Source organism: Aspergillus vadensis, assembly GCF_003184925.1.
Source record: "Aspergillus vadensis CBS 113365 unplaced genomic scaffold BO88scaffold_4, whole genome shotgun sequence".
Lineage (NCBI taxonomy): Eukaryota > Fungi > Ascomycota > Eurotiomycetes > Eurotiales > Aspergillaceae > Aspergillus > Aspergillus vadensis.
In genome coordinates this window covers 795,149-807,508 of record NW_020292042.1, presented here as the reverse complement: position 1 = coordinate 807,508, position 12,360 = coordinate 795,149, and the positions used below count along the sequence as shown (strand labels likewise).

Here is a 12,360-nt window from a genome sequence, read left to right as displayed (position 1 = left end):
CATACTACTGACTTGCCAGATGCTTGTCCTCTTGTGTGCCAATGACTCTGTCCCGTGGATGCATTAGTTAAGCATCATACTGTCATACTGCCATACTGTCCAAGTAACAAACAAACTAACTAGTCAGTAGTTATAACATCATTGATTAAACCCCTCCTCACCGCCCTGCCCCGCTTTGGAGGATCTCCTCTCCTTTCCGGCTTTTTGTGCTGCTACTCATTCCCCTTCCGGCTTCCGCTCCGAGTGACCATCCCACTTCTCCATTCTCCATTCTGCTTGCTTCCATCCTCTCACTACTGACTGAGCTATCATCTATCCTTCTATCCTTCTACCTGCATCCTCCCGAGCCTCCCTAGCATTCCTCCCGTACGAGCTCATCATCCAAGCATAATCTGCCCGGGGAGCTCCATCCTGATAAGCCCCGATACTCTGTACCGCCAAACCATGGTCTGCGTCTTGCGCATCGTACCACTGGCAGAACGTCTGGAGCTTCACGGTGGCTGAGCAACTCTTAACTTTAACTTTGTTATTCTCCGCTCGTCATCCTGTATTCTTCGCAACAGGCTACATCATCAAACAACATAATCTCCGATAAGAAGTACCACCACCACCACAACCCCTCTTCCACCCCCTCACTCCCAAACCCACCCGGGCGCATTCCTTCGTCATGTCATTTCCTTCACTGGACGGCAGCGAGCCACTCCCTGGCCGTCCCAGAACTGCCTCTACCACGCGAGCTTCACGTGGAGACTCTAGGAGGAAATCTATCTCATTCAATATCGGCGGTTCCGAATCCCTGCCTCCCAGTCGCTCAGCCAGTGTGTCGGATCGCAGGCGTTCGCCTTCACAGGTGCCTACAGAGAGGGAGGCTAGACCTGCTACTGCTGCTGTTATCCGCGGTCCATCCCCTCCTCCGCCCAAGTAAGTGCCAATACGTACTTATCCTGGTTGGTATTATCGCTAATCTGGTGACTGCTTAGGACCTACGAACGGGGCGTCTCCTTCGATACCTTTGATAATCCCGACGCGGCAGATTTCTCCTTGACACTGAACTACAAACACAAAGGATACCAGAGCACGCGGCGCAGTCGGACATTTCTTTGCGGCACAGATCAGAACGATTATTCTGATTTCGCGCTTGAATGGCTCATCGATGAGTTGGTGGATGATGGCGACGAGATCGTCTGTCTCCGTGCGGTGGAAAAAGACTCCAGTATCGCGAGTGATGCTGCAGTTGAGGCTGGAAAATACCGGAAGGAAGCGGAGAAGTTGTTCGAACAAGTGATTCAGAAGAACACCCAGAATGAGAAAGCTATCAGCTTGGTTCTGGAGTTGGCTGTCGGCAAGGTCCAGGACATTATTCAGCGCATGATCAGGATCTACGAACCCGCCATCCTCATCGTGGGCACGAGGGGCCGTAATCTAGGTGGCATGCAAGGATTGCTGCCAGGCTCCGTCTCGAAGTACTGCTTACAGCAATCGCCGATTCCTGTTATTGTCGTGCGACCTACCACCAAGAGGGAGAAGAAAAAGAAGAAGCGTCTCGCAGACCCCACCAGGCGCAACTACAATAATATACTAGAACTGAGTGAGCGACGAGGAAGTCACATCTTCGATAGAAGCTCCAGCAGAGATAGCAGTGTGTCAAAGCTGCCTGACGAGGAGGCTGCCGTGGCTGCTGCTCTTGGTCTGCCTTCGACGTACACTCACTCGCGGAGCTCGCTCTCCACATCGGAGAGAAGCAGCGTCAGTCATGACGAGTCTCCCTCGCCCCTGGGCTCACCTGATGCTGCTTCCCGAAGCCCTCTTGGCGGGAGCGTGGAGAACTCCGAGATCGACACCGGGTCAGATGATGAGCCTACCGTATCGCACGTGGAGAATCACAGTGACGGGACTTTATCGCCAAGACAGTCGTCTGAGACGCAAGAGGTCCCTGGATTGTCCGAGGTCGATGCAGGCGCATTCACGTCCAGCATGAATGTCCCCCTTATCGTAACCGAAGACTCTCCTCCAGGCGGCACAGAAAAGCAAAACGATTGAGCGAGAAGAGCTATACCGAATACCACCTTGGTAACAATTATTTTGGGTCGTTGCGCCCATCAACCTACACACACTCGCAGATCGCACGTCAGAAGATTTTAGGCGACCAAGCCCTTCATTGCACGTGAGACTGTCCAACAACTGTTACCTGAGAACACCCTGGGTTCTATTACAACATTATAGGCCGATGCTCACTTAGCAAAGGACATATCCAACAAAGCAACACGCTTCAAGCAGCGTGGATGCTGCTAGGGGCGACGCTACCATGGACCCCGACTGATGTTCCAATTCACATACATATTTCATCTTGTTCACTTAGCGAGTTGTCGAGTCAATAGAGCGCAAGCACGCCAGTGCACACACACACACACACACACACACATACATAACCTACATATACATACATAGATCAAAATACCTGATCATAATCGACAATGTAAACTACTTCTACCATGAGCTACTTCCATGCATTCATCGTTCCACTTTTCAAAAGCGCTTCAACTATCATCATAAGTGTTCATTCCTACTACAGTACTACCATCTTATTCGGCATAAGCCCTGCCCTGCCTCCAACTCTCCAACCCAAACCAAATCAAACTAAGTATAGTATCGATTAAGAAATTAGATTACCACTCACTCCCTCATAACCCTCGACCCCAAAGACATAATACATACATACATACATACAGAGTCCAAATAACTCTACCACCCTCACTCCTATAACAAATCTAATTTACTACAACTACTACTTGGCCAACCAACCCACTCAAAAACGAACTTTTGAGGCCGAATTTACTGTACCGAAAGCAACTAGATCAGATTGAAGAGAGAAATAAGCAACAAAAAAGCAAAAATAAGCAAAAAGCAAGCCTCTTTATATTATCAAACAATGTGAAGCTAGTAATGACAAGTAAAATGAGGGGAATAAAGGTGGCCATTATTACCGAGGGGCGGTCACCGAGCGATGAATACTACTACTATCACAACAACACTACAACTACTTTTCTTATCCAAGATATCAAAGCAAGATGTTATTATATTAAGACAATGAAGAGGAGGGACCTTAAGTATGTCGATAATCGGATGTCGACAAGAAAATAAGGTGTGTGAGTTGGGAAGGATATTGAGAGGAAGAATGGAATGGAATAAGGACCAAGAATGGAAGAATAATGAAGAAGAAAAAAAAAAATAATAAGGAACTTTTCTAACGAGATTTTGTCTAAGAAAGTAGAAAGAAAAGGAAGCAACTGCAGGGACACTGCAAGCTATCGCCAGCAACACACCGAACCCAGTGTAGATGCATCAAATGCAGAAGTGAAAGAAAGAAAGAGGCAAGAAAAAACAACGTGACTACTAAAACTTGTCTCTCGCATGACATAAAAACGTCGTGGCTAGCCTGCAAGTCCCGCCCCGGTGGTCGACGCTGGTTCTCTGCTTGTTTTTTAATCGAGAAACTGCAGCGTCGTTTCGGAGAGGAGAAACCGTCAAAGCTCTCCGGGTATTGAAAATGCAAGGAAAAAGAAAGCAAGGAAAAGGACACATAGAGCAATACATGATATGATAGCAATAATGGAAAAGAGGATGATCAAAAGCAAGGGCATAGCAAAGGTCACCATGGACACTCCTGCGAACCAAACCTATCTCGCTAGATTCAAGAACCCCCCACCTCCGTTATGGGTCGTAGCAACAGAATTGTACAAGAGAATGTCGGAAGTCCCCTCTATTTCCACGGGAATAATATGAGCGACCGATCTTTTTTGGTTTTCGCCGAAATCATGGACGAGAAGATTAGGGAGGAATGTTCATTTCAAATCACATGACGGACATGGTCGTGACTAGGTGTCAAAAAAGAAGTGAGGAATTTTCCAGAAGAACGGAATCATTTTTCATTATCATTGCGACAGAATCTATGAGGCCTCCTCACCGTCCTTGGACGGGGTCTTGGAAGGCCGGCGCTCGACCGCGGGTTGCGACTTGGTCAGCAGAGGGGAGGTAGGGTTGGAGGGAGGGGAAGTGGCCATGTTGTCACGGTCTTCCAAGCTTGCCAAAGCACTAGAAAGATATTAGCATCATCTCATGAAACAATAATCTCTGGGCTCACTAACCTGAAGGCATTGATCGAGGACGCGGCCTCCTTGTCTTCCTTCTTGCCGGTAGGAGTGCCAGTGCGGCTGCTAGCAGCGCTGTCATCACTGCCACGAACCAAGTTGCCACCAGGGCCCAGATTCTTCCGTCCGCTGTTGCTGCGGGAGCCCAGCATGCTGGAGGGACCGAAAGACATCGGCTGGTTGGTTTGACGAGAGGTGCGAAGGCGGCGGAGATCGTCACTGCCGACCTTGCTAGACGCGAAGTCTTGCGGGGGAGCCTGGTTACCATATCCGCTGTAACTGCGGGCATCGCCACGACCCAAGCCGGGGCGGCTACCACGGTTGGCCTGTTGGCGAAGACGCTCCATCTCGGCTTCCTGTTGGGCACGAGCAGCCTGGTAAAATAGTCAGTAAAGGTACAGCCAACACATATGCTTAATCAAATACGTACCTCTTCACGGATCTGTTGGATGGTCTTGGGACCCTTGTCAGCATCCTTGGACTGCCAGCGAGCAGAACGCAGATCCACAATATCCTAATACGAGTGTTAGCAAATGTCGCAAGCCAGTATGTCAGTGGTAACGAGAAGCTTACCATCAGCATGAAGCGCAGACGGCTGGGCAGGCCAGGAGTCTGGATCATCAGACCGATCCGGTGGAAGTAGGCGTTCATGAAGGCGTGGCCCTTCTCAGAGACATCGAGACTGGCACCAATGGTGCGCAGCAGACTGGTCAAACTCTCCACCTCGGCCTCGTCGGGCATACCTTCGTAGTCGACAAGCTTCTTCACACACTCGTGCATGATACGCTCCGTCAACATGCCCAACTTGTACAGCTCACCAATGAACTTGACGAGACCCAGACCACGACGCTTGGCGGCGGCAGCCTTGTAGTATTCATCAGACATCATGGCGGCCTCCTCGGTCTCACCCTCCGGCTTAGGAGGCAGGTTGACCTTCCAACCACGCTCGAACTCCTCCTGACAACGGTTGAGGAGGTACTTGCGGAACAAGCTACCACCAGCGACAACGTTGCCATTCTTGTCATGGATGTTCTCATCCTTGATCTCAGCGCTCATACTCTCAAGCATGCGCTTACAGAACTTGGCATAAATAGAAGCCCAGTGGGCCTCGTCGGTAGCCTTCTCGAATGTAAGCTGGATGACCTGGCGCAGAGTACGTCCATCGGTCTCGTCCTTGGACTGAGAGACAATTTCCAGGAGCTGGCCCGAGATACGATCGAAGTTCTCCGGGGTCATCTTGTTCAGAGCAGCCTTGACCTTGCGCTGCACCATATCCGGAGGCATGTAAGCGGCGCCGGCAGGAGTAGGCCCAGCAGCAGCAGCAGGGGCTTGGCCAATACTGCGAGGCTTCCAACCAGTAGAAGACACCTGCAGAGCCTTGACTTCCATTCCAGCAGTAAGAGGCATGGACTTGGCCATTTCCTCCTCCTTCTTGGCGTTCTGCTTATCACGCTTGCTGCCAGTCCGCGTACCGGAGCGGTTGCTGGAGCCAACACGAGGAGACGAGGGCATACCGGGGTGCATGGCGCTCGCAGAGTTGGTGCGACTGAGACCAGGAGCACCAATGCCAAGACCGGGACGTCCGAAGTTGCCGAAGGGGTTGCCCATGGAAGAAGTGCGTGCGGCGTTCGACATAGCGAAGCGTTCGGCAGAAGTGGTACCAGGAGGCAAGTTGGAGCGGCTGGGGGCCTGGCCGAAGTTGCCCATCTGGAAGGGGGCGGCACCAGGGCGCGAAGAATTGCGGCCACCCATCATGGGCGTCCGGGCGGACTGAGGGCGAGAGGAATCGCTATCACCGACGGTCTCACGCACGCGCGCATCCCAGTCAATGGAAGGCTTCTCCTTGAAGACACTCTGGAACTGCAGCAAGAACTCCTTGTTGTAGTGGAACTTGCGGTCGGCAGGGGCACTTGCGTTCAGCGCGGGGTTCGGGGAGGCGATAGATTCAGGGTAAGTAATCTTGCTGAGATCATCGACGAAGCGAGCAGAGTGCAGAGCCTTCATGGCCGCACTAGGCTGAGGAGGCTCAACGGCCTTGGTGGTCTCCAGCTTAAGGGCAGCCGGCTTCTCGCGCTTGTTGGCACTGGCAGGCTTCGCGGGAGGTCCCATGGACGTGTCAGAACCGGGAGTAGCGGCACCGCTGTCTCCAGGAGTACTGGCCTCGGTGGCGGGGAAACCACCCTTCTTGAGAGAAGCAAAGAGATCCTTGTCCTTGGACTCCTCTTCACGCTTCTTAGCACGAGCCTCTTCAATGGCCTCGGCTTCACGCTCAGCGTTCTTCATGTTGGCCTCGTAAGCCTCGAGCTCCTCCTTCTCCTTGCGCTCCTTCTCTTCCTTCTCAGCCTTCTTCTTGGCGTAGTAGGCCTCTTCAGCAGCACGCTCCTTGGCCTCAATCTCGGCCATCTCGCGTTCGATGGCATCGTAGTCGGTATCGTCATCGTCAGCAGGGGCAGGGGCAGGGGCGGGCTTGGAAGGCTCCTCGGCCTTGGTCTCGGCGGGCTTGTCCTTCAAGCTCAGGTCCTCAAGACTCTTGCGAGCCGCTTCTTCATCCGCAGCCTTCTTCTGCGCAGCCTCCTCCTCTTCCTTCTTCTTTTGAGCGGCATCCTCTTCGGCCTTCTTGCGCGCAGCCTCTTCCTCTTCCTCCTTCTTCTTCTGGGCCGCTTCTTCTTCCGCCTTGCGACGCTCAGCCTCCTCCTTCTCGATCCTATCCTGCTCAATCTTCTGGTGCACCGCGTCTCTCAGCTCCTTCTTCTTTTCCTCGTCCGTCTTGGTGGACTTGGAATCGGTGCGAGTGTGGTCGGCACTGCTGCCGGTACGCGGGGGAGGAGTCGAGGTCGGGGTGGCAATCTTGACAGGCGAAGGAGTGACACGGGCAGGAGAAGCCGGGGCCTTCTCGAAGGTCTTCACGGCACCACTGCCGGGATCCTTGATGACAACGGCATTCTTCTTGGCCGTGGGGATGACGAAAGAGGACTTTTGAGGGGCGGGGCTGTTGGAGGAACGGCTGGCATTGTGGGCATGAGCGGGGCCAGGAGCGCCAGCCGGGGGCTGACCTTGACCCAAGCTCGACCCGGGCCGATCGTTCGAATGAGACGGGCTACGAGACAGAGCCGTGGCCTGTGCGGCGGGCTGCACCGGGTACTGGTTCTGCATGTACGGAGCCTGAGGGTTGTAAGGGATGCCCGGGCGAGGCTGCGGCGACGGGGGCATGTACGGCACACCGCTCATGTTGTAACCAGGGTAGAAGCCGTAGTTCGGGTCGAAGGTGGGATATCCCTGCTTTGATTTCATCATGGTTAGATAGCGTTCAAAATGGCCACTTTCTGGCGCCAGATTCGGAGGCAGAGTTATGTGGGGGTTATGGGGAGCAGAAGAACGTGGGGGGACCGGGGCACGGGATGTTCCTCTCTTGCGATTCAGGGCGCCACCGCGGCGTGCAGGCTTTTGCAAGGGATGGGGTCTCACAGGTTGAGGGGGCATGGGTTGGCCATAGTAGGGCTGAGGCGCCATCTGGGGATGGGCCATCGGGACCTGGTTCATCTGAGGAGTGGCCGGGTGCGCATTGGCCAGCGCGGGACTGCGACTCGCCTGGTGAGGAGAGTTGGGGAAGGGCATCGGGCGCGGCTGGTTGGGGAACTGAGGAGCCATGTTGGGACCACCACGGGGTTGATTGGGGGTCGAACGGAAGCTGGCGTTAGGCGAGTAGGGGATCTGTCCCTGGTAGCTCGACTGCGAGAATCCACGACCACGACCGCCCTGGTGGTGGTAGCCGCCGCGACCGCCGCGACCGCCGCCCATGTGGTTGCTCATGTCGCTGTGGGTCGACTGGGAGGATTCGCGACGCAGATGGGTCGACTGAGCGCCAGGACCAAGGGGTGCCTGAGGAGCCGGGCGCATCTGTTGCTAGCGCATAATTGTTAGTCACAGCATTTCACAGGGTAGGTATGCAGTCGGAATGCCAAGCAAAAGAGATGTGATCCGCAAGATTTGCCCCATTCCTAGCTAGGGAATTCCACCCGGTCTGATCTTCTTTTTTCTATCACCCGACGAAAATTTTTCTTCAATGTGGAAAGATGGTCATGAAACCAAAAGGGAGATAAATTGGGCTTGTAGAAAGGATAGACAAGGGAATCGCCACTTACGTTGTCACCAGAGTCACCGAAGCTGCCAAAGTTCGGGACGTTGCCCTGGGACTGATACGACGACGGCGGTGGCCGGCCACCGCTCGAGGCGGGCTGCGGGATGGGAGAAGGCGAAGTCTGGGGGGAAGTCACACGAGGGTTCATGGGCGGAGTAACACCGAGACCGGACTGAGGCTGGTTAGCCAGGACAGCGGGATTGCCCATGTTGGGAGAAGACTGCTGGTTGGCAGCGAAGCCAAACTGCAGACTGTTCGGACGACCGGTTTGGCCACCGTTGGGGATGTATCCCGAGGTGCCAGCGGAAGTGATAGTCACGGAAGGCTTTCTAGTGTGGTCGCCCTGGGAGGCCGGGGCCGGGGCGCCATTGACGATGGTGACGCCGGGGGTTTGGGATTGCTGCATGGGTTTGCCGCTCACAGGAGATGCTGTAGTCGACTTCCCATGTTGCGACTGGCCGCCCACGGTGACGGGAGCGGCGGTCGAGTCCGTCGCGGACTTCTTGGTGGCGTTGGCGTAGGAACGAGGAGCCGTCGTCGAGGTAGACGAGGGCGTAGGAACCGGCGCCTGAGGCGAAGATTTCCCACCCACTGAAGGAGAGGAAGTGTGTGCGGAGGAGGCGGCCTGAGTCGAGGTGCTCTGTCCTTGAGGTTGAAGGCCTGACTTGGGAGGGATCGAGCTCATTAGACAGGTGATACGCGAAGAAGGTTCAAGCGCTGATAGTTGATTTTAAGATGGGAGGAGAGGATGTAAGAGAGGACGGAAAGGCTGTTTTTGACAAGAAGACGATTGCGTTAGAAAGGCGTGAGGCTTTTCGGAGGGGGGGGGAGCAAGGGTGATGTCAAAGGGTGTGTGTTACCGCAGTCAAGAGGAACACGCTCTAGAATCGCACATCCAAAGATTCCCACACGAAACGGGAAAGGAATCGAAGAGGGGGGAGATTGGGTCGTCTGCGGAAAGACGAGCAAGATGGGGAGGGGAGGGGGGAAGGAAGAAGTGAAGACCACAGAACAAGAAAGATATCACGTCGTGGTCAACGACGATGGGTCTGGGGAAAGAAAAAGAGGAAAAAGGGAGAAGAGGGAAAAAAAGAGGGGGGAGGAAAAAAGGCGAGAAGTTTGGAGGGAAAAGATTTCGGTTCCCTATTTTTTCCTTTTGGTGTTTGGCCGGTAAAAGTTGGTGGTGGTGGTGGTGGTTTTTTTCTTTTTTATTTTTTTTTCTTCTCTGGTGGTGCTTTTCTTTCCCTTCTCACTTTTTTTTTTTAATTACCGTTCGGGTTTAGGCGTAAGGACATCCGCCAGAACCACACCAAACGGGTTGTAAGTGACTACTCGGAACAACCCACACAACAACACACAAGCAACAAAAAGAGTAGGTGTGGGCTAGAACCACGTCAATAATTTCCCAGCGTTTTTAGACCCTAGTCAGAATGAAAGGAATGTGCGTCTAACAGAAAAGATGAATCACCCCATTGTGATTTGAGTCAGACTTGGACTTAGTGACTGCGCCATCTGATTGTCATTTTTGGCCTACACAATACACCAGAGGTACATCTTGACGCGGAATCTCCGCTCCATCGGGTCAAGGCGGCGACGGCCACCGGAGCCAAGGATGTCACTAGGCCAAGAGTGGTATCATTGGGGGTAAATAACCAACCCTCTTTCATTGAACATTACTGACTAACGGACTAGTAAGTAAGTAAGTGACCAGATCTTGTCGCTCAGGCTCACACTGGCGCTTCCTGGTTCTACCTTGGGACTGGCACCCACAGAGTAAGTAACATTGTCCGTGGCGAGTCGCTATCCTAAGCGCTTATATCACCCAGTAAAATCATATCTTGAATGAGACATGATGTGTTAGCTCGAGATATGTATCACAAATTCTTTCTCTTCTTCTGCCTACTATCTATCTTCGATGCTCATCATCATAGTACTTAGCAGTAGTAGTGAATGGTTTAGCCAAAGCAATGACGATGGATGCTATCATTTTGACACCTCAGGCATCTACTAGGTTTTGGCGTTTGCCACACAAAGCAAGCAGCTTACTTTCCAATACCGTATGATACGGTCATGGGAATCGTTCGGCAGCACCACACCTTAACTTACTGCTTTGCTGCTTGATTGCTTGTGTTACTTGCACAACTCTTCAGCTGATGGGCGGGAGTTGCAACAGATTATCCCATCTTACAATTATCTAACAGAATATGGCTTAGACAAGATTTCCTTACCAAAGATCAAGCATAAAAGGGAAGAAACATGAACTGAAGAAATGAATAATAAAAATAGAGACGGAAGGGTATATATCACAAAACCGATCTTCCCCCTTCACAACGCCCGAGCACCCAACCATGCACCCCCGATCGCCCGGTCAACAAACCAAAACCACGTTAAGCCCGATTTCCCAGCATTCCCAAGCAGATACCGACATGCATCCAGCCTACCACACACCGGCGAAAACCCATCCATCCATCCCTATCGATAACTACGACTAAGCAAGAACAGACACAGGCCAGATAGACACCGCAGGTTTATTAATAGAAAATAATATTATTTTCTTTTTTTTTTTTCTCTCTCTCTTCAATACTTCGTTGGGGATTTGTGCGATCTCGCCTCATCCCGGCTATGCAGAAGAGTAAGGCCAGTGTTATGTTTTTTTTTTTTTTTTTTTTTTACCTTGCCAATTCCTCACATGCCTGGCTGACTGATATCGGCCAGCCGGCCGACAATACTAGTACTAGTCAAATAGTAGTCTAGTAGTAATCCACTACCTATTCCATCTTTCCTGCCTTGATTGGGCCGACGCTATTGACTGCCAGCATGTACTTAAACGAAGAGTAACTAGACAAGACGAACTGCCTTGGTTATGGATAGATACCGGTGAATGAAATATCCAGCCTCTCTTTAGAGAATTATTCCCATTCTTCTGCCCATTTCCTCCCAGATCCATATTCACCGTGATTTCATTCTCCCTTTCCTTCTTTTCCCTCTTGTTGTTCACCTTTCCCATTATTGAACCCCTCTTTCCACACCATATACCCCCCAGCTGACACTATCACCCCCCGGACAGTGTTCAACACCGGAGCCGCCGCATATCCATTCATCGCCGCGCTTTGCAACCACGGCCGGACACCTCGTGCGACAGGATTTCCCAGGTAGGATTGGCTCCATGCTGCCAACGACCCTATAAGCAATGTATCAAGTGATCGGGGTCAGTAAAGTGGGTTAAGGTAAGTAGTAGTAACTCCGCACACAGAGAATCAAGTAGAGTAACCATCCACAAACACCCAACATGAGTACAACCACCCAAGCAATGAATAGTAAGTGGTAAAGCAGCAAACATAATAGCAATATCACCCCCGGAGTTGCTATAATGTAATCAGTTGCATTGTAGACATACCTGCCCATGGCCCCAACCGACCATATCCCACTAGGTTAAGCAACCCTCCCGGGTAGAAAAGACCCACGATGCTAAAGATTGTCTGGTAGGGATGTTTCACAACATAGGCTTTCGTCGCATTCCCCGCTCGGGCGATTTGCGGCTTCGCAGCATCCACGTAGGGACCGGTCCGGTTGGCGAGTTGAGTCAGATTCACCTTCAGATTCAAGTTCGTCAAATTCAGACTCGATGTATCGGGGACGAGATGTCCTGCTACTTGTTGGAGACGTTGGATGGCCGTCTGCGTTTGGTTGAATACAGACCCCAGCCCCATGAAGTTGCCTGTCATTGCTGCGGAGGTGAGCGCTAAGAGATGGACGAGGGTGAATAGGAAGGTGGTAAGTCGCATGTTTGATGGTGACGGCGCTGCATTTAACGGTGGTGGTGCTTGCGGGGCTCGTTGGTTATTTTCCTGAGCCTTGAGGGAGGGGTAGATAAGAGTGTTATTAGTAGCCAGCTGGGACGCAAGGCTGTCGGTATCTACGTGGTGGTGTTGGTTCGGTTGGGCTTTTCTGTACAGTGACAAGGGGCTCGTGCAGAGAGGCTGCGGCAAGGCGCATTTACTTCGCATACGTCGCTGCCACTCACGTATTGCTGCTACTTCTCTGTTTCAGCTGGATTGCGGCTGCATTCGTTTG

The 12,360-nt window shown here is 52.3% G+C and overlaps 3 protein-coding genes across 3 annotated transcripts; 1 reads left to right on the top strand and 2 right to left on the bottom strand.

The window, feature by feature from the left end:
• Positions 1-667: 667 nt before the first annotated feature.
• Positions 668-2,040, top strand: BO88DRAFT_450820 (universal stress protein family domain protein; the record flags this gene model as incomplete). Its single annotated transcript, XM_025710603.1, has 2 exons — positions 668-921; positions 981-2,040. The coding sequence occupies 2 exons, from the start codon at positions 668-670 to the stop codon at positions 2,038-2,040; spliced, it is 1,314 nt and encodes a 437-aa protein (XP_025566006.1).
• Positions 2,041-3,947: 1,907 nt separating this feature from the next.
• Positions 3,948-8,971, bottom strand: BO88DRAFT_412320 (putative eukaryotic translation initiation factor subunit eIF-4F; the record flags this gene model as incomplete). Its single annotated transcript, XM_025708083.1, has 5 exons — positions 3,948-4,092; positions 4,146-4,522; positions 4,579-4,662; positions 4,722-8,051; positions 8,291-8,971. 5 exons carry the CDS (start codon positions 8,969-8,971, stop codon positions 3,948-3,950), a joined length of 4,617 nt encoding a protein of 1,538 aa, XP_025566005.1.
• Positions 8,972-11,246: 2,275 nt separating this feature from the next.
• Positions 11,247-12,071, bottom strand: BO88DRAFT_450818 (uncharacterized protein; the record flags this gene model as incomplete). Its single annotated transcript, XM_025710602.1, has 2 exons — positions 11,247-11,467; positions 11,684-12,071. The coding sequence occupies 2 exons, from the start codon at positions 12,069-12,071 to the stop codon at positions 11,247-11,249; spliced, it is 609 nt and encodes a 202-aa protein (XP_025566004.1).
• Positions 12,072-12,360: the final 289 nt, after the last annotated feature.